The 27,306-nt window shown below is 36.8% G+C and overlaps 1 protein-coding gene across 4 annotated transcripts in view; it reads right to left on the reverse strand.

The window, feature by feature from the left end:
* Positions 1-27,306, reverse strand: part of DMD (dystrophin) — a 2,234,319-nt gene that overhangs the window by 756,951 nt on the left and 1,450,062 nt on the right. For all 4 annotated transcript variants that reach the window (XM_027096086.1, XM_027096084.1, XM_027096085.1 and 1 more), the window contains one exon: positions 18,515-18,679. In XM_027096086.1, the coding sequence (XP_026951887.1) occupies positions 18,515-18,679 (165 nt within the window). The remainder of the gene's footprint in view (positions 1-18,514; positions 18,680-27,306) is intronic.

Genomic DNA, 27,306 nt, shown 5'->3' on the forward strand with positions numbered 1-27,306 from the left:
CCTAGGTCTTCAATTACTCTGCCGTACTTAGTTTTTATAGTCTTGCAACTTTCTATGATTTCTACCATTCCAGCAAGGTGAGCATATTTCATTGGTCTCCTGTAAAGTCAATGATAAGGTTTTGGGTAAGGAACTATGGACCTGTATGTTAGATTCATATAACTGCTAGAATCCAGAATATACAGAGAACTCATATCATCTGTAAGAGAAACCAAACAATCTAACAGAAAATTGGGCCAAGAATGTGAAGAGCCAACTCATGGACAGAAAAATCTGAATGGCCAAGAAATGTGAAAAACTGTTCGACCACCGATATGCAAATCAATGTAATACATTTGTGCCATTTCCTGTTGCTGTGGAAAGCAATTTATGATATATAATAAAGATATGAATATTCTGATGAGCCAGCAGTTCTACTTCTAGGTATTGTCACATGGTTTATGAGGAGACCTACAAAGAATGTTCTTTCAGCACTGTTCACGTTAGCGAAAAATTGGAAACAACCTAATGATTACTCATATGGAATCTCATAACCCTATTGTTTTGTTCCTATTCAAATAAGAAATACTCTTTAACAGATTACTTCTCTATCCTAAAGGCACTTTAAATCATTGTTCTTACTTTATATGGTGTCCAAAATTCTATTTAACTTAGTCATAAGTTAAACTTAATGTTTCTATTCATAACTGACTCATTGAAGATATTAAAGACAATAAAAGAATAATGCTGTCTCTAATAAATCTGACTTCAGCTATAATGTCATATGCATGATATAATCTCAGATGACATTCGTCTAGTTTTGAGTGAAGCATAGGAATGTATATGTATGTGTGCCTAATTTTGTATTTGTGTTATCTCTCTAATTATGTAAATCACTAATACCTATTACTATGCTAATACTAGACGATATATTATAATCAATGTTACCATGAATTATTAATTTTATATTTCTTATCATCTACTACAAATAATGTAAAAGACAGAGATGCTTATCTATCCATATTTTCTCTACCTGCTATTCACAAAAGTTCTCTCAGAAAGTCCTGAAAATTAAAAGTATGCACACATGGCTTTGTAATTTCATGGGTCAATAAGTAGAATTTCAGTTATATCCTATACTTTCTTGTGAGTGCTTCCATATTTTGCCTTTTGAACGCTTGAGAGAATTATTAATTTCAAGAAAATCAATTTCATTGGAATGACTAGCATGTTATAAAATCAGTTATTATAAATGCATCTTGAGTTTTTTAATCTTAAAACTATTATTAAAATAGTCCAAGTTAAATAATTATGGCTGCTTTTATTAACTATACACATTGTGCCTTCTTATGATGAGTAATTGCTAAATATTCATTATTTCCAGAGGAGGCAATGAAGTATTCAGAAATTGGAAGTTGTGGCATCAGAAGTATTGGGCATGCAAACTCTCAGTTTCTAATGTATACTGTTTCGAAATTACAGAGCAAATGAAATGCATTTACACTGGGTGATAATTTAAGTAGTTAATTTACAACTAAGGTGTTTCTTTTTCAAAATATGTATATCAGATATATATTGAAGTATTTGGTATCCTCCATAATATGTGTAACTCCATACATAATATATACACATATTTCTTTTCCAACACGTAAATGAATACGCCTGGTTATACTAATGCTACTTTCTGAAGGATAGCCAGGAAGAATGAGAGAAATACATGAAAAGGAGAACAGAAGATAGGTGGTAATTTGGAAGTATTTGGAATACGAAGGTAATTGCTAAGTCATGTATAACTGACTAAAGAATGTAGTAACATCAGCTAATTTTGTCTCTTAGATGAAAGGAGTACTTTTAATATACAACCTAGAATTGTATTTGTTAATTAGATTTATAATTTACACCTATTCTCAATGACACAGAAATTAATATAATAAGTGAAATCTCAGGATACAGAACTGTATATTCAAGAGGAAATATTGCCATGGCATTCCTTAAAGCACTATTTTTAGAATGCTATAGAATTTCATTAGAGGTATTTATCTTTAAATTAATGTCCATCAGTCATTTCAGTAGTTTTTTAAACTCTTAAATATGAGTGGAAGTTTAAATTGGTATAAGTTTATGAGATGGCAAATGAACAGTAAAACAGCTTTACTTAAAATAAATATTTCTTAAAGTGTCGTTAGTGTTAAACGATTTTTCTGTGCATTTGCCTTTTTCCTCCCCTTTTAAAATAAACTCACAAAGATTATGGCCATAGCTTCTGTCCCTTTTGTCTTCCCCCACAGCACCTGATACAATATTCTATCTGTAAACACCAAGTCCACACCCTCCCCCCTCAGAAAAGTACGAGTGGCCTTACGTTGCTGTAACTTCTTGGCAGTCATCCTTACCCATAACAATAGTCATACTTGCTTTTAGAGGGATCATAATTACGTATTTAGAATTTTAAGTATTCTTCTGTGGTAACTCACAGATTTAAGGATTCCTTTAGCAACCAATAGAGTTAGATAAGCAGAGCGTGGCATTTCCTGATGAAAATACAAGTTCCCAGCCATGAAGGCAGTAGGGTAGACACACTCACCAGGCACACAAGGGGCACTGGAACAGAGACGAGAGGGTCAAGGAGAGTACAGAGACCGGCACTGAGGCCTGTAGGTCATGTATGCCATGTAATTTTCTCTCACCTGCCGATCCACGTGCCATCTTAGGAGCAGAAGGTTAAAGGAATCTGAAAGACTGGCGAGTTACCCAAGTAATACCAACACATACAAAGAGACTGGTAAATTTGTTTCAGAGTGAGATCCTTTTTTCTCACTACCCAACGTGGGGGAAGCTTATGCAGGTCAGTGAGGAATAAATAAAGACGTTGCATCTGTGTGAGTCAGTATCTGACCCCCAAGACATATCTATACGTCTCCTCCTGCATGTTTATTATATTTATGACTATTTGCCTACTTAAGAATCCATCACGATGTTTCTCAAAGTGTAGTTCCCAGACCAGTGGCATCAGTATCACCAAGGAACTGCATGTGACAAAGATTCTCAGGTTATTCCGCCTACATTAGGGTTTGAGAAGCATGGCTCTACCTGGTGTATACTAGAATTGGGACTGGGTAAGTGTTAAGCCTGGAATTTTAATTCATTTCTATACTTATGGATATAACATTTACCTTTCAGTGATACAGCTTTATGAATAAACCGCTTCATGGATATAGCTTTTTTTAAAAAAATATTTGTTTATTTTTGGCCACATTGGGTCTTTGTTGTGGCGCGTGGGCTTTCTCTAGTGGCAGTGAGCCGGGGCTACTCTTCGTTGCAGTGCATGGGCTTCTCATTGCGGTGGCTTCTCTTGTTGCAGAACACGGGCTCTAGGCACGTGGGCTTCTGTAGTTGCAGCACACGGGCTCGGCAGTTGTGGCTCGTGGGCTCTAGAGCGTAGGCTCAATAGTTGTGGCGCACGGGCTTAGTTGCTCCGTGGCATGTGGGATCTTCCCGGACCAGGGCTCGAATCCGTGTCCCCTGCATTGGCAGGAGGATTCTTAACCACTGTGCCACCAGGGAAGTCCGATATAGCTCTTTTGAGACAGAGAAGCAAGAAAGGCGGTTGTATTTTTTTTTTAAGCCATGATCAGAAAAATGGTACTTTTTGAGTACTGCAAAAGGCAAGTGCACAGCATTTCTGAAAGTATCTGAAAATCCAGCCTGTTATTTTCTACAAACACTCACTGCCACCAAAGGTGGTAACTTGCAAGTTCAAAACCTTCCTCATTTAACATCCATTGTTTCCACCCTGCATTCTGTCTGCCAATCAAACCCATCCCTTGGGCAATACAGTTGGTAAACCAGGTGGTTCATTCATTCACTTAAACAGAAGTTGTTTGAAAACTGTTAGAAGTGGTCCCATATTTCTCCTTCACACATACTGAGAAAGGGATGGTATCTGCGTGCAGGGCAGAGCTTTCTTTTGAGGGAAATTAAAAAACTAATGCTAACACTGTTTCAAATGTTCTCACATAACCTACTCCAATGTATCATTATGTAAACTTGCTCTTAACGGAGAATGGAAGACTGGTAAGTAAAAAATTAAAACTGTAGTGCAATAAAAGCATGATTTTAACAAAGTATAAAAATGGTTGAGGGTGACTAAATGGCTTTTAAAGGTATATTTGACCAATAGAATGATCAAGGAAAGGATAGGTCTGCTTTTGGAGAAGATGGTATAATATTAGTGAATGGAAAATAGAAGTGGGAACCCTTTAATTCCTATTGGGTTTGTTTCTGTATGTAAAGAGGGATGATATTCTGACTGCAAAGAATAAAACAAACAGCTATGAGAGGGAACTGGTGCCCAAGATGGGTAAAGAGATTAGAAAGTCCCCAGCTGCTCAGAATTGACTCTCTTGATCTAGATAAATTACATCTCAGGACACTAATGAGACCGGCAAGTCAAACAGCAAACCACGATGGGTGGTCTGGAAGAGTGGAAAAGTGCAGTTTTTATTTTCTAAAGGAAAAATAAGGTGTGGGAATAAAATTTTAAGCTTCTAACTAGTTATTTAAGATTTGGTTAGAAAATGCAACGCAGGAAGAACCTACAAGCCTTCTTCAGTTAATGAAATATTTTGAAAGAATGGGCGACAGTTGACACAAGTGCTTTAAAAAGACAAACCCTGTCATAGCCATTACGTATAGCTAGACTGATACACAGAGAAGGCAAATATTTACACACCGGTTCCAAATTTTTTGAGAAAATTAAATCTGTACTTACTCTATCATTTGTCATCACATTGAGATTCTGTACAGGATTGTTTGCCAAAAAGGGCAAAGACCCATTCCTATGCAACTCAAAGGTTTGTTTTAATACTTTCAGGTTACAACCTCCAGACTAGAATCTATTTGTCATAAGGAAAATTCATTAAAATCCTTGTTAAAAAAACATTTTTTTTTTTAAACTTCAAGTTGTAAACTGTATTTGTATTAATAAGAAAAAGACCAATAACCTATAGGGGAAAAAATTGGAAATGAATGTAACAAACAGTGCACAGAAAAGGAAATTACAAATGACTGAAACATTTTGTGATTCTGAAAAAAGTTCATCCTCACGCAAAAGAATGCAAATTAAAATGACAATGAGATGTCATTTTTTCTTGCTTAGCAAAGATCAAAAAGGTTGATGACAATGAGTTGGCAAAGGTGTCCGGGAAAAAACTCTTTCATATTACTGATGGGAGTGCTCTATGAAGAGCAATTTGGCCATATTTACTAAAATAACAAATGCCATTTTGACCTAGTCATTTTACTGCTAGGAACTTAACCTCTGGGGATACTAGCAATGTGAGAGATGACATGAGCATAAAGTTATACACTGTCATATTGTTGCAGGAGCAAAACTTGAAAACCAACTAAATGTTCATTAATTGGAACGTTGGTCAAATGAGTTGTGGTACATCCTTAGAATACAATAGTATTCAACTGCAAAAATGAGAACATTCTTAAAGTGCTAATATGGAAAATAATTGTCAGTATATATCATTAAGTGGGAAAAAACACTATTCAGAAACAGTGTTTCTAGTATCCTACCAATTGTTTGGTTTTCTTTGTGCGTGTGTCTTTCTTTTTTAAAGAAGACAGGAGAAGGAAAGAATATATACGTAAACACACACTCATGTCCTGTCCTTGGAGTGCTACTGAAGAAACTGATAACCTTGGCACCTATGGGGAGAGAAACTGAGTGGATGAAAGATGGAGATTCAAGGGAGGATTTGAATTTTGTACCACAAGAAAGTATTATTTTTTCAATAAAGAAAATGATTTACTCTTTTAAAATTTGTCTTGAAGGATGAATTCATTTTCAACCTTATAATAAATAACCCAGTATGAACTTACTGACAGAGTACTAAGTCATTTTGTATAAAAGGACCATGCAGATTCTCTCAAAATTAGAAACAAAAATGAAATATGTAAACAAAAATAAGTTTTACAAAATACCCATACCACATGCAATAAATACAATACGACAATGTGATTATATTCTATTGGGCCACACACTACCTTATTTATTACGTTGATTTCATGACTTAGCAATGGGTCACCAGCAATAATTTGAAATACAGTTCTTTAAATTATCTCCTCCTCTTCATTCCTACTACCAAAGTCCTCATCCAGGACCATGTTGCTCCTCAACTACCTCAATCATCTCCTGACTGCTCTTCCTTTTTTGGTCTGACACTCCTCAAATTTGAGAGTTTGCCAGTCACCTCTCTTTAATAGCTCCCACATCTCTCGAAGATAATGTCTAAGTTCCTCAGTGGCATACAAGCCTCACCCAAACTGGGCTTACGATATCGTTGTATTTCTTTTTCTTCCCATACTTCATGCCATTAATCACTTCATATCTTGGTTCTTATTGCCTCTTCTCTCTGGAACCCTTTTCCTTTCCCTCACACACATTTCACTTTATCAATTCCTACTCATCTTTTAAAGATCCAGTTCAGACATTACATCCTCCAGGAGCCTGTCTTGGGACCAGAGCTTCCCAAACTTTAGCAAGTGAAAGCATCTTTTGGAGGGCTTGTTAAAACAGTTTCTTGATCTTCACTCACATCTATTTTGATTCAAGAGGTGTACGGAGAGAGGCCCAAGGATTTACATTTCTAATAAGCTTCTAGGTGATGCTGCTGCTGGTCTAGGGAAGCACACTTCGTAGCTGTGCTCTAAATAATACCCCCACTGGGTTAGGTATCATTCTTCTGGGCTATCACAACATCCTATAAGTGTACTCACCACACTGCATTGTAAATGCTTCTGCATTGACTGCATTTAGTACACTGAGGTATATTTATATACCAACTCATCTCTAAGCAAATTGAGAATGAGGGCCACCTTAACATAGGAGGATACTGCAGTTAATCAATAAATGGTTAGTTAGCTGAATGAAAATTTCATTAGCTTAGTCTCATGTTTTTCTTTCCTTAGAGAGGCTGATCAGGGATACAGGAAAATAAAGTTCATGTGCATTTCAGCAATATATTTGATAAAATCTCCAAATGACCATCTTTGGACGAAATGGGGCAATATGAACTGGGTACGAAATAAAGCAATTAGAGTTTGGTAACTAACTGAACAATTGCCAAAGGAAATTGACGGTGGAATTGACGACAAAATAGAGGGAGGTTTCTACTGATGGGATAAAGGGCTCTGTCTTAGGATTCAATCTAGTTGAGAAATTTGTTTTCACAATGTAGATGAAGTTATAGAAGGCCATGGACTGTGGTAAGATAAACTTGGTGGAAGAAAAAAAAAAAGACAAACTTGGTGGTGTTTTGACAGTTTAACAAGTGTCCAGCCAGGGTCTATGTTGCCCTTCTCCCCTTCTCACAGAATGTCAACCTCTCCTACAGTAGCAATCTTCAAACTGGGGTGTGCCCCTGGAGGGATACAAAGACTTTCCTAGGGATATATGAGCATAGATGGAGCTCGTGGAAGCAGTTTCCAGATTCTCAGCTTCTACAAGGGATTTGTCTGGCTTTGTTCTTGTGGTACATACATCATTCCAATTATCATTCCTACTTTTTAGTTAATGATCGTCCTCCAACTTTACAAACTGATGTATCTCAATAGTGTACTTTACCTAAGACACATTTACACCAAATTGAAACAGAATTCAAAATATTAATGACTGAAATCCTCCTTTAATCAAGGTACCATCATACACTTACTCAGTCATCTCATTCATAGATTAATTTCCAAAAATCTACTGGGTATGTTTAATAATTATTTATCAAAAGTTACATATATTTAGGCAATTTGGTTATTACTAGGTATCTTTATTATTAATGACTGTAGCTATAACTCAATCTAAAGGATTTTAAAAAATACTGAGAACCTTATAGTCACAGAATATTGTTTTAAAAATTTAATTTAAAACCACATGTGTGTATTTGTCATACAGAAGTATGACAGAATGGTTAATCAAAGACTTCATAGCATAAATATGTATTACATTAAGATACAACTCTTTGGGGAAGTGGACTGGAAATATGATTTAAAGAAGAAAGAGGACTGATAGGAAACTTCTAATTATTAATGATGACCTTGTTTTGTGTATTTTTTTTTTTTTTTTTTTTTTTTGCGGTACGCGGGCCTCTCACTGCTGTGGCCTCTCCCGTTGCGGAGCACAGGCTCCGGACGCGCAGGCTCAGCGGCCATGGCTCACGGGCCCAGCTGCCCTGCGGCATGTGGGATCTTCCCGGACCGGGGCACGAACCCGTGTCCCCTGCATCGGCAGGCGGACTCTCAACCACTGCACCACCAGGGAAGCCCCTGTGTATTTTTTTTTAAAGTGGGTGATGGTAGATATCATATTGCTATGGTATTTGGATTCCACTGGATCCACTCAAAAGAGTAATGTAACACTTTTTAAGTGTCAATATTTACAATATGCCAAGGGAGGAAATGGATGTCAACTTTAAAACGTCCTAGCAGATGCTCAGTTTTCTACACTATTTTTAGAGGTTTATAAGCAGAATAGTCTGAATACCACTGTAACAGAGGTCTGCTTGGAGCCCTCCTCCTTGCCTTGGCAGGGAGGTTTGACCTCCTCCCCTCCCTCATAAGGAAGAGAACAGTAAAAGCCACACCTGCTTCTTCTTGGCCAATAAATTGTTAGTCTTACTTGAATTCTCCATTCCAGAAATTCTCAATTCAAGAAACTCCTTTCAAGTTTATATTCTTCTCCTTATATAGGCAATTCAGTTTGGTGAATGATGAAACTCTCATGACTATCTGCAGTCTTTTTTGGAGTGGTTTTCTGGTAGCAACTTGCTGATTTCTTTTGAAAGAGGGGGTATTTTGCAAGCCTGATTTTTCTTTTTAAGGGCTCTTGTCAAGATTCCAGCTACAAAAGGAGAGTTCCCATTCACTGTCTGTTTTCTATTGCCTTAGGAAAATGTGTTCCCACCTCAGTGTTACCTTAATCCAATAGTGTTCCAGGCAAATTGGCTCGTGTTTTTCATTTTTTAATGAACAGGAAAGTCAGGTTAAGAAGGGTAAGTGAGTTAAACAATGTCATAAAGCCAATAAGTGTCCGAGCTGGGATTCGAACTTGGGTCTTTTGTTTCTCTCCCCATTATCATGCTACTTCAACTCAGCGATGGATTTTGGAGTTGAGTAGAGGGGGTGGAAAGTAAGAGGAAGAATTCTGATTGCCCAGTGTTCAAAGAGAAAAGTTGATGCCTAATTTCACTCAAATATGGTACCCACAAACCTCAACAATCTTCAAGATTTTATCAGAGCCAGAATTATATTCTCGCCCAGAACCAACCTAAGCTCAGAGGAGTTTTAAATTTTCCAAAAACCTCTGTCTAGCTGCACAGTGAATGAGAATATTGTCTTTTTGTCAAATAGCTTTCACCCACTGTTTTTCAATACACATTCCATAGAAATATTTTCATAGCTAATAGAAAACACTGAAACTTTTTTATTTCCTAAGAAAGAGGATTAGAGGATTATTAGGCTAAGAGGTCAGTGTCCTCTTCCCTGTGCCTCACCTTCCCAACACTAGTCCTTCAAAAATAAAAGTAAACTAAATCAGATATATTATTCAATTTAACATGAGCTAGTACACGTCTATCTAAGGGAGTAACTATCTGAACTTGAATGATCTCACTCCAAACATGAACTAGATGACATTAACCTCTGAAAAGCTGATCTTGTGAACTATCCACACTCCTGACTGATTGACTGGGGATCCATTGATCAGTCCAACTCAGAATCCAGTGCTTCCAAAGATGATAATCTTTGGAAGCATGGTAAGGACACACTGTGATTCTTAGGATTCTGGGTATACTCTTGAGGCTGGGTTAGAGTCCCAGGCTTATTTGTGTGAAAGCTACCATTGGCTTAGACCATGGAAAATTCTCAATGAGATCTCATTCGGTTGAGCTTCAGTTCTTTGGTACTTAGAGTAGTCTTTCTCTGTAGAGATCTCGTTTGGGTTTTCTTTCTTTGTTGCCATTACTGCGGTTCCTCCCTTCTCCAGGGGAAATTCTCAGTCTTCTGATTCTCCTTCTCTGAAGGCTACTACTATGGAGCTGTCCGCTTCTCTCCTTGTGGGCGTGATTTTACCAAAGATAATCTGGAATTTTCAACTGGCCTCTTTGGAAAACCTAGGATCTCCCTAAACTGGCTCATCTAAGACCTCTCCCTTCCCATCATCTCCACTGTTGTGTTCTCCTTTTACCACCTTCAATCTTCCCTTCAGCTCCCTTTAATTGTCCAGCCCTCTGTCCACCCCTGTCAGGCTTTTCACTTGCCACTCCACCTCCCCAACTCCTTTTAGTCACTTAAGCTTTATGCTCCCCGCCCCCACAGGCCGCTCTCAAGGGATATAGGAACCCCAGAAGTAACTACCTGAAGCTGAAAAGTCTACTTAGAGACAAACTAGATATTTAATACACTCAGATTGGCTCTGGAGACACCCCAGGTAGCCCCTTGGCATAACTTCAGTCACTCGCCCAAACTTTAGTCCACAGCTCCCACAAGATTACATATTAAGTCCAAAGGAAATCTTAAAAAATCTCCTCCCACAATTACTGGTGGGAAGTTTTAGCCCTATTGAGCAGGTAACCTATTTTTATTTTCATAACATTTGCTAGTCTGCTACAAAATGCTAGCATGTGACAGTTCAAATTTATTTGCTTTCTGGTTTTCTCTGTAAAATAAAATTTACTAATGGTTAAAAGCTATTAATCAGTATACATAAATAAAATCTCTAGAAACAACAACGTCCAAGATAAACAACTTTGTATACATTGTATGCCAGCTATGTAGCATGCGTTTTTGTTAAGCAAGAAGGGAGTAATGTTGTCCTAAGGTAAAATGACTGCTTGTTCCAGAAGGGAAAAGAGAAGAAATGTAGGACAAAATCTGAACAGACACAGAAAGCTGTAGTTTTGTGGAAAAGGAATTTTATGTTATGTGGTCAAAGCTGGCTATGATTGGATGGATATATCTTTAAAGCTTTTAAAAGATGATTTTTAGTATCAACAGTATACTAATGCAAAACTAGAATTTAATCTTCTCTTTATTAAAATGACGAAGTTTTCTTGGATTATTGGTCTGTTCCTAATAAGAGATCGTAAAAGGTTTTTCTTTACCTTTTGAGTACTCCACCTAGGCAGCAATGATTCTCTGTCTTATGAGAATAATTCCCTGTGCTTTGTGTAGATTTTATCATGTCCTTGATTATTTAAGAGAGTCGAGGCATCGCACTTTTGAAAGAGCCAAAGTCTTGTACAATCGTATCACCTCCTATATTTATTTCTGAAATCTTTTATTGTCACTTTGGTTAAATAGGTAGTCAAGCATCGTTTTGGTGACCCATGATCCTATTTCACCAAGTATTCAAACCTTTTCACATATTTGACAACCTTTGACATTTTGCCGTCCACAAATCAAATCCTAAATGAAATCTTGATCTCAAGCTGCCTTGAAAATCTCAAAGGATTTGTTCTCTCACCTTCCAAAACTAGATTAAGAATAATTAGGTTTATGTGATATGTTGAGTTGCATGTAATGTATCCCTAGGTTATGGATCAAATGTTATTAATATAAATATTACAGTACTTATATGAAGTTCCTAGAAATGTGTTAATGCCCTTGCTGTTCATGGTATAACCTGGTGCTGCTCTGCCTAATATTAGACAATGACAGTATAATGTTATCAGCAGTAACTTCAGTTATTACATTAAAATGGTGTGTGCCACAAAAATAACATTTCCTTGTCAAATGAACTTTCATCAGATCTTTAACCATGATTATTTGAAGCCTTCTGTCATTTACAGATATCTGTTGTTTTATTCGGAGGCTTCCCTGAAAGCGCTTCCTGTCAGTTACAGGCCAGAATGCTTATCTTCAAGAAAAAGGGACTATCTCCTAAACTCTTGGAAAGGACCACACCAGGTACTCTAGGGCACAGGCTTCTGAGAGCTTTGTTTAAATAACTTTGTGACCATACCACTGGACTGACTCAGGATTTCCAGAACTCTAGTGGAGAAGCTAATGGGTTTTAGGAAACTGCTAACCCGAGATCAAGTAAAACAAGAATCAATTACATAGAACTGAATGAACTGATGAAGGATGATTTGATTAGGGTTCTTTTGGGAATATGGTTGATGCTTTAATGTTCCGTTTTCTTAACATTAAGAACTCCTTTTTCTTTTTACTTATCCTATCTATAACTCATAATAATTTAGTAGATTACATTTCTGTGGAGAGAAATGAAACATTTATCTTTTCTCCCTGCCTGATCCTTCCAGAACTCAAACTCTTATCAAGTATTCTTATTTTCATGGTAATATATTTATTTGCATAGGTTCAATGAGAATCTGTCCTTTATGTAACAGGACATAATTGAGAAAACTGATTATATAACCAAGGCTTTGACTGGAATGTCATATTTAAGAATGGTGTCATAGAATCAGATATGACCAGACAGTTTTAGAAAACCATAGTTAATTTTGTGGAAGGCCTTTTACAAAGCCCTCTTGGGAAAACTGGCCTAGTACGTGGCTTACAGGATGCCCAGCCTTACAGGTGAGTAAGGAAGGTCACTTCCTGGCAGGCCCAGGAAAACTTAGGATATTTTAAGGACTTCAAGAATAGAAGAATTCAACCAAATCTATAGGCATGGCAGGTAAAATGTGATTTCAAGTTCTTGGCTTCGCTTCTTAATCTCATGAGGCTTTTAAAAGTCAAAACTGAAATTCCTTATGAAAATTTTCAGCAAAACAAACTTTAAAAGGCCTATGTGGTAAATGATTATCCCTGCTGCATCTATGTAAATAAAGAGCTCAGCCTTATTTTGTAAACAAGAATAATCTTACTTTGAGTATCTTTGATCAAATGGGAGGTTACTGTATGGAAATTTTTATGTTTCAATAGAAAACTATAGCATACCTTTGTGGGTTATCCGATTCTGGCCCTGTTCATTGCCTTTGAGCTATTTTACTTTTCTTTGCAGAGTACATGATTTTGTTACCTACCCGTAAATTGGACTGGATCCTGCTGTCTTACAGTTATTACCAGATTTTCAATTATTCTCATTTCCTTCAATATCTGGCCACAGCTCTCCAAATTAATGTTTCCAATCTTTCTCCCACTCTCCTGTCTTGGCATGACTGAGAACTAAAAGCTGACTGTCCAGATCCTTATTGAGAGTCTACATTGTCTTGGAGCTAAACTTTTTCCCCCAGGCTCTAAAGAAGCCCTGAGAGCTGAAGCTGAATAACTTGAAATATACTTCAAAAGACTCATCAGCACAGTAGATTATGTATGGACAATCTTCATGCCTGGAGCTGCTGCTGTGTGGGCTACTCAGGAAGTTCACCAGAACTCCCACATCTTTCATGCTCTGCCCCAGGAAATAGCCATGACTGTGGACAATCTTACTAAAACCTCTCTGATGTCTGTGCTATCACCAAAAACATTCAAGCTGCAAACCCAGAAATCCATCTCCACTGCCATCCTCACTCCACTGCCATCCTCACTCCATTATCTAAAAATGCCTCCAGCACAACATCTAGGAATTTTCTGAAGTGGCTACCCTCTGGCTTCAGAAACTTGGTTTACAGTCTGCTCTAACAATTAATCTTTCTTCTTCTTACCTGCATAAAAAGCTCCCTCATTAAATACCTGATTGCTCACACCATCCAGCAAATATCCTCTACACCCAAGTCTCAGAGTCAGTTCAGCTAGTCTTTCAACAACAGAAAGCTTCGAAAATGAACTACATGGAGTAGCTTTCCTAAGTTGTTCAATCAGAAACCTAGTTTCCCTTGAACAAAAAAGGGACTGACAAAGATGGCTGTAACATTCCCCTTTAGCTTAAAAAATTTAGATAGGTTTCTTCCTGATTATAGGACTGACATCTCTTTTCTTAGCACATTTACTTTAGAAAACTTTCTATTATAAATTCCTTCTCTGCCCTTTTGAGATGTAAATCTTTTACAACCCAGGAATAGCCTTTTCAAGGACCTGGGAGCCATCTTTTTGAAATGTAAACATCCAGAAGGATAGTACCCTATCTCCTAGTCTCTGTGGGAAGACGGTAGTTTACCTTCAATAAGTGACAGCTAGCAAACACAGATGGCCTAATCACAAGAACCAACCTCCCTGTTAATGTCCTCTAGTACTTCTCTACTTCTCCCCTAGCTCATCCCAACGCTTAAAATCTTTCTTGCCTTTTCTTTCAATGGAGTTGAGTTCAATCTCTCTCCCCTATTGCAATAGTCTTGAATAAAGTCTTACTTGCGTATTAAGTTGTCCCATGCAATTTTTCTTTGACAACACTCACAGCAATCTGAACACATGCAGAGAAGGATTTTGGTATTCAGATACTTTAACATTCAGTCACTACAGTTGTGTCCTTTGGTACTTTTCAGCGTGGATTTGACATCATAGACAATTAAGTGTCTTACATGGTAAGGAAGAGTCAGTACAACACTGTCATGCTTTTTAATGGACCACAGGTGGAAAGTCATTCCTGAGGGGAGGAAAAAACCCTCCTTGTCATCAATATGAGCATAATATAGTCAGTCAGACAACATAAAATTATGTGCCCCCTCCCCACCTCATATTTAAATAAAAGGTTTGGGGGCCTTCCCTGGCGGTCCAGTGGTTAAGACTGCACTTCCAATACAAGGGGCACGTGTTTGATCCCTGGTCAGGGAACAAAGATCCCACGTGCCACATAGCACAGCCAAAATAAATAAATAAATAAATTTTAAAAAAGTTTGGAAAGCAGTCGTTAGGCAGTTTCATGTCAGGTAAGTAGTGTATCTCCAGGTCGTTACTGAAAGCACTCATTAAAGATTAAAAGCATAAGACCCTTCATAGAAAATTTAACTGGTTCCTGGTTCTTAGCATTCAATTATCATTTCTTTAATCTAAAATCAACATATTTGGTGTCTAAGTTGAGAGTACATTTGAAAATCAAAATTCAAAGGCATGCCTTCTAGTGGGCTGACTGATGGGAAAGGGCTGTGATTATGCCTAATTTTCACCCTCTACATCACTATCTCATTGATCATGTTTCTCAGCTTGCTAAGGGTTCTGTGAGGTGATTTTCAAGATGAATATTGCTATTTGCAGGATTTCCTGAATAAGAATATTTCGGGAGTAAATTGCACAAGCCAAGCGATGTGCAGTCAATTTTCCCTCCAGAATAAACAATGTATTAGAGCAGAGCCCTTAAGGCTTTTTTTATTTGGGTTTCATTACACAGCTAGCTGCATTTCATCAATAAGCATGAAGTACCAAGCAGGCAAAACCGAGGCTCACAGAGGATATTACATATTTTTCTAACAGGTGCTCAGAGTGACTAGAGAAAACAAATCACCTGGATGGCAAGGCCTTAGGCCCTTTTTTCCAGAGGAAGCCATGGCCACCATGGCCAGATAAGGACAATTTCTTTGAATTTAGGAAACAGAGGCTGCTTGTGCATCTACTTTCTTTGCATTAACTCATTCCTAAGATTTTTTTTAAAGGTGTTTCTGTCTCTGTGTTAAAAAATGGGCATGTCCTCAAAGCTGTATACAAACTTTTTGGTTTCCAGTAGTTTGAAGTTAAGTCAAGTCCATTTTCCCATATTTCTTTAACTGAGAAAAAAGTTTAATCTCTAAGCAGAGGGCTATAGAAGGCTGTACAGATTAAAACCGCATATCTTTTAGCAGAAGAACTCTGTGCAATCTTAATAAATAATTCATTAGACAGTGAATATAGATAGAAGCTAGACAAAGAAGGATAAAGAACTGGGTAGGTTAGTAAAGTATTCACACAGGTCACTATTTCCTGATTACAAGTTAGGGGTCTGAGAATTATAGGAAGAATTTTTTGAGTCATTGTGTATATGATTTTATGGGTTGTTGGATACAGCCACAAGCAGAAGAAAAAGGCTAAAGGAATATTTTTGAAATCTACACTCCAGAGATGAAAAACTCAGGATATGCACAGAGGACTGAAGCCAAGGAGTTTTACTGCCAGGGAAAAAGCAGCTGCCTCTCCCCTCAGTGATTTAGACTGAGCTGCAGGAGGGCAAATATCATGACTCCTGAAACTAGACACAGCAGTGAGAGTGGTGTCTTGGAGCTTTAATAAAGGAAAGTGATTAACACAGCTGAGAGTAGCTTTCATGCTAAACTGCAGGGACCCATTTGGCAGGAACATATGGGCCGTGGACAAAGGCTCAATGAAAGTTTTTAATATTTGAGCACTATTCTGGGGTACACACATTGGGACTAAAGTTACTTTGGTTGAGTCAACAACACCCATTTGTATCAGAGGATTTTGTTATCTTTTCTCTTAAATATATTCCATGTAGAGAGTAAGCTCACACTGAATATATTTTTCATTATTTTAGTGAAGAAGCACATTCTAACTGAAGATTGTGTTTAAATCTGAGTGCTTTTATATTTGAGTTCCAAAAAACTACTTCTGGTTGGGAGTAAAGAGTTTATGGCCTTTCCTCTTGTCACACTAAGTCAAGGGATATTTAAGAATATACTCGATCCAAGATAATTGAGAATCTGGCTGAGGTTATTGTTCATTGGACCAAGTAACTGTCCTTCCTTGTTGAGATTATTTATTGAGTAATGAAAAATCAGTATTGATGAGATGCAGTTGCACTGGAGAAGGGGTGCTAGTCAAATACCTCTGAGGACACTAGGTGCCAGTTAGGTGGAAAAACTGAAAGGATACCAGAACTGATGGCTTCCCTGCATGATGATGTGCTTTGCACTCACCCAGTCTTGCCCCTGTGACCACACATGACTCAAATGCAGGGTGACGGGTCCATCAGAAGCTGCACCTTGGTGTCAAGACCTCCACTCTGTCATCACTGCGCTGGCTATGTTGTCACTTGTCCTGTATACTTTCTTAAAGTTAACTAAATTTGTTCTGGTTAAAAACCTATTGTGACTTGAATTTAACTGTCAAACTGAACCCAAGACCATGCCACTGGTTGAGTAGCCTGGGTTTTGCGCTGGTGAAATGATGTCTACTTGTGACATCATCAGCTCTGGTGGGTAGCTATCAGAATGGGAGATGTAAACATGTCAAGAAGAAGTAAGGTAAAAGTAGTGCAGTGCACTTGGCAAATATAAGCCATTTTAGGTGTGGCAAACCTTTCTGTATCTCTTTCCTTTCCTCACTCAAGTACATCCTTCCTAAATGTTCATTAACTCTTCTCTAAAAGATCCTCACACTTGCTTTTATCCTTATCTCCTAGCAAAACACCAACTAGGTAGTGATAAAACCATTAGGTTGTTATAGTCCTGGAAAGCAAATAAATTGAATAATTTGGGTCAATGAATTAAAAGAAAAAACTTTTCTCAAAGATATTATTTAACTTATTTAGTCTGAAGTTACCCATCATTACATTAATTAATAGGCTGTGCTTTCAATTGAACTGGTTTATGTGATTGGCCACTTAATGTTGTTGGCCCATAGGAGATGCAAAAAAATAGGGAATTATATTGGGGCAAATCCTTGAAATGGGCCCCTGGGAAGGGAGAAAAGATAGGAACAATCAATGTGTACAGGGACACTAAGAGGAGGAGATGGTGGTGCCCAACTGGCATGCTTGTCTGGAGCCCTAAGCTTACCTATAGCATCTCATTACCATTCTGGGTGCCTCATTAACATCTGTACTCATTGATTTAAAAATGCTAACAAGTACCCACCATACACTGAGCCCTGGGATGGGGGTGTTCAGAAATGAGTGGGACAGGGAGATAAGTAAGAAGATGCCCTCTGCATTCAAAGAACAGTGGGATGAGGTACCCAGGTCTCTAAAATTTACGTGTCAATCAATGTACAAAGACTATAGGAGATGGATACAGAGGTTTATAAGCAATCCTAAAAGGGTTTTTCACTCTACTAGGGGTATGTAAGAAGGCTTTGAAGAAGCAATGACATTGAATTCAGTCTTAAAGGATGGAGGAAAATTCATCATGCCAAAAAATGAGACAGAAGTCATTTAAAGAAGAGAGAAGATCAAGAACACAGACATGGCATGAAACCACATGCATATAAAGATACTATAAAATTTGTTGTATCCAGAATACAACAGGAGATTGTTGGCAGAATAAGAGGATACCAAGGTAAACTGGAGTCAGTCTGACAGGGTTTTATAATGTCTACTAAGGAGTCTATACTTCACTTTGTAGGCACTTAGTCTCCAAAATGACTTCAGTTTTAGATAAGGAGTCTACAAACATATTAAGTACAATTCAAGTAGGGATGGAAAATGGATCGTAGTAACAAGTATAATGAAGACATTCTGGTGATATGAGTTTAATGAAACATCATTGCTAGTAAATGCCAGAAGAAAAAACAAAAAATGTTACTCAAGTAATAATAATTATTATTATTAGCGTTATAACAACGATGACGGTGATGATGATAACAAATGAGAAATTTATTTCAGTGATATTTCCACTCTTGAAAAATAATATTTAGAGCAAAAAGTCTTTACCTTAATGTCAAATGGTCCTGTTTGATTTGGTTGGTTGTAAATTTCCAACTGACTCCTAATAGGAGACAGCCACAGAAGCAGATGATTTAATTGCTCTTCAAGCTGTCCAAGGTCTTTTATGTGAGCCTCAATTTCTCCTTGTTTCTCAGGTAATACTCTAGAAACCTATAGGGAAAAACAAAGTAAAAGAGTCTCATGATTTAAAAAAAAAAGGAAAAAGAATTGTTTTCAAAAGCTATTTGTTATGAAATATTATAGAAATTTATGTAATTTGGTATTTTAACAGCATGATATTGATTACATACATGTGTTACACATTAGAATTTAATTCATGTATTATAAATCATTAACAGTCTTTCCACAATTCTATACTTTGAAGACAATAAGCCTTTTATTGAAATACAAAACACACACCCACACAAATGCACACCCAACTCCGACCGACGAAAGTAACGAAGTGTACTCTTCACTTACCCACTCATTCATTAAACATAATGGTGCCTTGTGTATTATATGCCAGACTCTCTGCCTTTATACTTGTTTCTAACTTTCTTTTATGTTAAGGAAAATTGTACAAGGAAATTCTTTTATGTACAAAGAAGACTGGTGAGGTAAGCATTTTTGGGATCTGTAGTTTGCGAGCTCTAGTATAACCAAATAAAACAGAATCAGATGATTGGAATGAAAAGTAAAAAGTACATCCGAATTAGAGTAAACTATCATGGAATGATTATAAGTGATTTTTATTAAGGGCTTACTATGTGCCATGCAACCGTGTTTGGAAGTTTCACATTTATTGTCTTCATTAATCTGCCCAACAACTCTATCATACAGATACTATTATCCCAATTTTATAACCTTCTATAATTTTATCCCTGGTTGAAAACCATAAATAACTTGGGAAGCAGTGTGGTATGCTGTTCAACATTGTGAGGTCTACAGTTACGCTGCTTGGTTTTAAATTGGGGTTCTGGAATACCCTGGCAGTCCAGTGGTTAGGACTCTGTGCTTCCACTGCAGGGGACATAGGTTCGATCCCTGGTCTGGGAAGTAAGATCCCTCATGCCCCGCGGCCAAAAAAAAAAAAAAAAGGTTCCATCCCTTTTGTTAACACTTTAGCCAAGTTTTCTTTAACTCCCAATGCCTTCTCTTATAGAATGAGGACAATGACAGTACCTGCTTCATAGAGTCATAGTAAGGATTAAATAAAGTAATCCATGTAAATAGTTTACAGCAATATTCTGCATGATAGTGAATGATAATAAAATCATTCAATGTTGGTTATTGCTCCAACTCAAGTGTATGCAGAGAGACAGATAAGCAAGAGTAAAGCCTTTTTCTTCAGATTATCAAGGGCTAAAACAGGTACGCAGGAATAAAGAGTGTGAACTTGCAACTCTTTATATTATTAATTATACTCTACTAATAATATAAATATAATATTACATTGTAATATGAACATAAATGTTACAATATGCATCTATTATATACTATCATGATATTATGAGTAATAATAGAAAAAATTTTAAAAGTAAACTAGATAAGCATACTAATATAGTAGCACATCATCTAAACAATGCCCCATACTTTGGACCAATCGTTTCAGAAACTTCTAAAAGAGCTAACTAGTGAGCATTATATTCTTTATTTGGACCCAAGAGTTGTAGGGTGAAAAGGAGATACATTAGTGGACAAAATAACCAATCAATTAATTTATAGGGGAAAGAACATTATATAAGCTCTTATTATATGTGGACAACATGTATTTTGAAATATATTGTGAGTACATTTGTATATATTTTGTAAAATGCATGCAAATGCATGAGTAAAGGGTTAACATCTAGCCTGGGCTGATGCAGGCCAGCCTGGGATCGACCTTAGGTTCCCACAACAATGTTTCCTTGGGACACTAACTTTAAGTTACTAACTTCAAGATGAATGGGAAATGCTGGGTCTGGCTTGCTTGCTGTATAGAACTATGCCTGGATTGGAGAAGCTGTGAGTTGATATTAGGACCTTGGGCCTATATGACTAAAATGGAGTAAAAGACAGAAGGGAAATAGAGGCTGTGGCTTCAATTTAAAGTGACCTGCACAAACTCTGGTTTTCACCTCTGGCAGCTTTTCCCTGTGTGGATAAGGAGTCAAAAGAAGCAATGTGTGTGGGTAGCATGGAACGTCTGCCCATGACTAATGAATCATGATACTGTATCTGCTTTGTCTCACTTGTATCCTGCTATAAAGCCAAGTGAACATACTATTAGATGAAGGCCTATTTGAATTTCATGAGTTCTAACCCATAAGGACATCTACAGCGCTGAACTACATTTATACATGTATTGGGCTGGCCAAAAAGTTCGTTTGGGTTTTTCCGTAAGACGGATTTTTGGCCAATCCAATATGCGTATGTGAGTGTGTTATAGCTGATATCACAAATGTAATTCCATGCATATAATATATAATCTAATAGTGCCCATAACTTATCTTTTTCAGCATTTATAAGGAGGGAACTAAACAGTTTATTTTTATTGGATCATTTTCTACTCACAAGTAAACGTGAAAAGCATTTTATTGCTTCAATGTACAGCATCTAAGAGCCTCTAGATTCTGAAGCTACTGGAAATAATAGCCATCATACATTCCTAAAATCTCTAAAATCGAGTTGCAAACTCATTTTTATATCTGATCACCAAATAGTTCACCTTTCATTTAGGCTTTATATGTAAGTGCAGAAATCTGGATAACTTTTTTGTGTGTGTGTGTGGTACGCGGGCCTCTCACTGTTGTGGCCTCTCCCGTTGCGGAGCACAGTCCCCGGATGCGCAGGCTCAGCGGCCATGGCTCACGGGTCCAGCCGCTCCGCGGCATGTGGGATCTTCCCGGACCGGGGCACGAACCCGTGTCCCCTGCATCGGCAGGCGGACTCTCAACCACTGCGCCACCAGGGAAGCCCTGGATAACTTTTAGCGAAGCTTGTTGGTTTCCTTCTTATCCTCCTAACCCATCCCTTCCTGGTTATAGAGACAGAACAACCCCCGACAGAAAACAGTACAATGGGTGAGATTTAACTAACATCTGGAATAATTAAATGACCACTTATAACGAGATCGTGGGGCACAAGTAGTTTTCAGCTTAGTTATGATACCTACATTAGATACAGCCTCACAGACCTTGTGTTTCCCACTATCATAGCATTTACTTTATACTATTTAGTTTGTTATTTACATTTAATTTCTGGATGAACTAGGTTCCTACACATGATAGGTCTTCAGTAAGTATCTGTTGAATGAAAGAAAAACAATTTCCAGATTCAGGATTGATTTCTTTTTTTCTCAATGTAAGAAGCAATACATGTCCAGAGTAGTCAACGACATAAAAAAAAATGTAATTTTATCCTCAGGTTAAACAGCTTTAATTAAAAAGCAAAAATATTAGTAAATTGGACTATATAAAAATCAGAAACTTATGCATGGTAAAGAAAACTAAAAGCAAAGTTAAAGGACAAATGACAATTATGAAAGAAAATATTCGTGACAGACATCTCAGATAACGTATTAATTTTCCTAACCCATAAGAGAGCATCTGCAAATTAATATGAATAAGGCCAACAACCAAAAAGAAAATAGGACAAAATTTAAGGGCAGTTGAAAAAAAAAAAAACACAAATGGATTTTAAACATACAAAAAGAAGTTACGCTTTGGCCGCAATGAGAGATCTAAAACTTTCAACTATCGTACTGATAACAAAATCCAAGTCTAAAAACACACTATGCTGACAAGGCTGTGGAAATCTCAGACTCTTATATACAGCCAATGGGATGGCAATTTGGCAATATCTATCAAATGCATATAACCTTTGACCCAGAACTTTTACTTCTAGGAATTCACCTTGTAGGTATATTTCTGGAACTAAAATCAAGGTTTGGGGATGGTAGGGCAGATGGTAGATGGGGTGGGGGATTTTTCACTATATTTTTTAATTTTTGAAAAATATAAATGTATTACCTTTGCAAAGATATAAGTTAATTTACAAAGGAAAACTACTAGCTTCTCTTCTCACCAAAAAAGTAGTAGTGAGAAATTATACTTTATATATTTTAATAACAAATCATGATTAATAGGATATAACATGTCTAAAGCCATCAGTCAAAAATCTTCTGATTATTTTCCCAGGACAACATCACTTAGTTAATGATAGGGTGTAATATGAGATCTTCTAGCACATAATTTCTGTGCTCCCCCTCCGTCCTTCAAAACAGTTTTCAGGAACTGATGGCTTCTTCTACATAGTTCATGGAAAAGATAACAGATACAAATAGCTTATGATGGAAAATAAGAGTACGTTTTGTGTCAGTTTCTATGTGTTTTAAAGAAATTTACTGTTATATTTACTACTTCATATTCTTATCAAAATACGGACAGAAACACTTTACTAGTAAAATGTGTCATTTTTGCTAATAATCTTTTTAAGTATTAAAAAGCCATGCTCTTCATACAACATGTGCCCTGTGGTGAAAGAAAACAAACACATTCAGTTCCCTTATGTGTTAATTTAGTATCTAACCAAATCTTGACCTAATTTCACACAAGATTAGGTTTCCTTTACTTTCAATATTTCAATTTTAATTTCAAATGTGTAGAAGTTTTAGTATTAAGATAAATAGAGTTGACTGTTTCAGAAATAAACAGATACTAAATACTGACTTCATATCTTACACCAAAAATATTCTAGAGAAATTAAAGTGTTAAGTGTAAAAAAATTAATAAGAGCAGAACTAGAATGAAATATTGGTGTGGGGAAGCCCTTTAGAAGTGATAGGAATGCGGATAAACTATTAACTATAACATTTGTATTGTTCATCTAGAAATTAAGGCAGCAGAACTAAAAACAAATAACTGGGAATATTTGTAGCATTTATCAGACAAAGGCTAGTATTATTACATATAAAAAGATTTTTCAAAGAATGGAGATGGAAAATCTACTGGGAAATTGGATAAAGAATATGCACAGGAATTTGGCAAAAAATGCAAACAACCAATAAACAAGAGAAAAGTCCGACCACTAAGTAATCGATCACATGCAAATGAAAACGGCAATGATACACCATCACTTGTCTATTATACTGGCTTTTTAAAAAGGTTATTTGTCAAAATTCTGGAGAGTAAGCACTCTTACATTTTAGGATAAAGTCTTACATTTGTAGGGAGTAATTTGGTAATTCATACCAAAAAGCAAGCCATCTACCCTAAAAACTACAAACATTACTGAGAGATTAAGGAAAACCTAAGCAAAAAGAGGAATACACCTTGTTCCTTTACTGGAAGGAGCCAACTGAAGGAACCGATTAAAAGTTCCAATACTGTAAGAATATCAGTTCTCTTCAAATAGTGCGTAAATTCAATGCAACCCTTAACAAAATTGCAGCAGCTAGTTTTTAATAAAAATTGACATGCCAACTCTAAGATTTATATGGAAATGCAAAGGGCCAAAAATATCCAAGGCAATTTTGAAAAATAACAAAGTGTAAGCATGTTTACAAGCAGATATCAATATTTATTATAGTTAATTATGTGTGGTATGGCTGTGAGAACAAATAGACTACATATATTTACTTCATTTATGACAACGGTGCCCACTTTAGTTAAGTGGATTGTGGACGATCTTTTCAATAAATGGTTCCAGGTTAATTGGATAGAATCTTGACTCCTACTCTATACCGTACACAAAATAATTAATTCTAGATTGCTGTAGACCTCAATGTAAAAGGTAAACAATAAAAGTTTCTGAAAGAAAACATGGGAAAATATCTTGATGATTTTAGGGTAAGTGATTATTTCTTAAATAAGATATAAAAAGCACTAGCCATAAAGGAAAAGATTGATATATTGAACTTCATTCATCAAGAGATATCATTAGGAGAAAAAAGCAAGGCCTAAGCTGGAAGAAGATATTCACAATGCGTCTATCTGACAAAGAAGCTGTATTCGAAGAACTCTGACGTCTATGAGAAAAGGACAGGTGACTATTTTCCCCCCGCCAGTGGCCAAAAGATTTGCACAAGAACTTCACATACGTGGATATAAAAATGGCTCTAATTATCAGATGCTCACAAATGAAAATGCAATGAGGGCTTCCCTGGTGGTGCAGTGGTTGGGAGTCCGCCTGCCGATGCAGAGGACACGGGTTCGTGCCCCGGTCCGGGAGGATCCCACATGCCGCGGGGCGGCTGGGCCCGTGAGCCATGGCCACTGAGCCTGTGTGTCCGGAGTCTGTGCGTCCGGAGCCTGTGCTCCACAACGGGAGAGGCCACAACAGTGAGAGGCCCGCATACCGCAAAAAAAAAAAAAAAAGATAAAAAAAAAACCACAATGAGGTACCAGTTCACATCCACTGGAATGGCTAAAAGGAAAAAGAATGAAAGTACGTATTCTTGATGAGGATGTGGAACAACTGGAACTCTCATACACTGCTGGTGAGAGTGAACTGGTAAACTACATTGGAAAACTGGTGGTATTTCCAAAGCCAAACACACACATAACTTATGACCCAGCCATTCTATTTCAAGTATATCCTAAAGAAAAATGCACATACACGCAGTAAAGGACATGCACATCATAAGAGCATTATTCATAATAGCCTCATACTAGACACAACCCAAATAACTACCAACAGTAGAATGGATAAACTGTGGTATATTCACACAATGGGACACTATAAAGAGAATAAGAAAACAGACTACAGTACCTGCAGTAGCACAGAAGAATCTCACAGAAATAATGATGAACAGAATTCAAACATAAGAGCATATACAGGTACTGTATGATTCCATTTATATTAATTTCGAAGACAGGCAAAACTAATAGAGGTGTTAGAAATCAGGAAAGTACTTATCCTTGAGTGAGGGTGGTAGCTGGGAAAGGGTTAATAACTGGCAAGAAACATGAGGGAGACTCCTAGGGTAATGTTCGAATTCTTGATCTGGGTGCTAGGAGCATGGGTATGAAAGCTTATTAAAAAATCCATCAACTTCTATTGTTATTATTTGTGCACTTCTTATTTATGCGTTTCTTTTCCTTCAATTTAAAAGATTTCATGAAAATATTTTTAAAGCCTTAAAAGTATTCATTCCTGGGCTTCCCTGGTGGCGCAGTGGTTGAGAGTCCGCCTGCCGATGCAGGGGACACGGGTTCGTGCCCCGGTCCGGGAGGATCCCACATGCCGCGGAGCGGCTGGGCCCGTGAGCCACGGCCGCTCAGCCTGCGCGTCCGGAGCCTGTGCTCCGCAACGGGAGAGGCCACAACGGTGAGAGGCCCGCGTACCGCAAAAAAATAAACCAAAACCAAAACAAAAGTATTCATTCCTTTCAATTAACACATGAGGAAATTAGGCTCAAAACTATAAATAATATTCCTAAGTTTACTAGTAAGTGAAAAAACTTGGCTTTAAACATTTGGGTTTTCCTGACTCCAAATTCTACTCTTTCCTTTTCTCTTCCCTCCCAAAACATATGTTCTGCTATCTTTCCAAATCTAACATATTACTTGATAAATGGAGTATTAAAATTCACACTTTTCAAAAGTTTTCATTTTTGTGAGCACAGTCTATACCATTAATTCACATTATCACTAATGAGATACACATTTAGATGTCAACTTTAATATAAAACAATATAAATGAGATGTATTTCAATATATTTCAAATACAAACATATTTTGAAAACAAAAGAACTACTATTTGATATTTGTTAATTCATGACTCTATTATATGAGACTACAAGATAAGTTAGATTGCTTATTGAATAAATTGTTAGATTTTGATTAATCCAAAGTCATGATTAAATGATCTTCATATAACTGCAATAAGTAACTTATATATTTTGGTAGATTTGTTATTCATTTAAAAATGTTCTTTTACTTTTGATGTAAATGCTATAATTTTTATTTAAAAATCATAAAGAGATCAACTTCAATTTATAATATAAAACTTTCTAACATAAAAATTCAAATAAGCAAAAGAAAAATCAAAACCAAAAACAGTACATCTTATATAATTTCACAGACACTCTTAAGATAAAACCATTGTCATAGATCAATAGGAAAAAGACCAATGCTCAAATGAAAAAAAAAATGAACAAGGATCAGAAACAGACAGTTCGTGAAAGAACTATAACTGACGTATAAGTCTATTTTTTCTATTCTTTTTCAAATTCTTTTCCCATTTAGCAGAGTTCCCTGTGCTATACAGTACCTATAAATCTATTAAACTGTTTACCTTCACTAGGAACTACAGGAACAAAATTCAGACAGTGAGCTTCAAATCGATTGACTTGGCAACGATTTAAAAAATTTTGTCTTATATTAGTAAATGGTGGTATCATACAATAACAATAGTTCAGGGAATTGGCCCTTATCATACACTGCTGGTAAGCAAGTATGTTGGAATATCCTCGACGGTTGGGGTTGGGAGGGAATGGAGCAGAGTTTTTGCAGTACCTATCCAAATATAAACACACTCTTACACTTAGACCACAAATTCTACTTCTAATAGTTTATGTTAAGGTGACAATGATGTGTACGTATATTCAACTGTAAGAATGTTTGCCATAGCCTCATATACAGATAGATGCAAAACATTGAAAATAGCTTACATGCTCACCAACAGGGTACGGGTTGAAAATTATGGGACATCCATCCAGTGAAATACTCTGCAGCCATTTAAAAAGTGCTGTAGGTAAATATTTAGTGATATGGAAAAATGTACACTGTACCAAAAGTTTAACAGTTGCAATTTCT

Source organism: Aethalodelphis obliquidens, unplaced genomic scaffold (assembly GCF_003676395.1).
Source record: "Aethalodelphis obliquidens isolate GAN/ISIS:26980383/991018 unplaced genomic scaffold, ASM367639v1 scaffold98, whole genome shotgun sequence".
Classification (NCBI taxonomy): domain Eukaryota; kingdom Metazoa; phylum Chordata; class Mammalia; order Artiodactyla; family Delphinidae; genus Aethalodelphis; species Aethalodelphis obliquidens.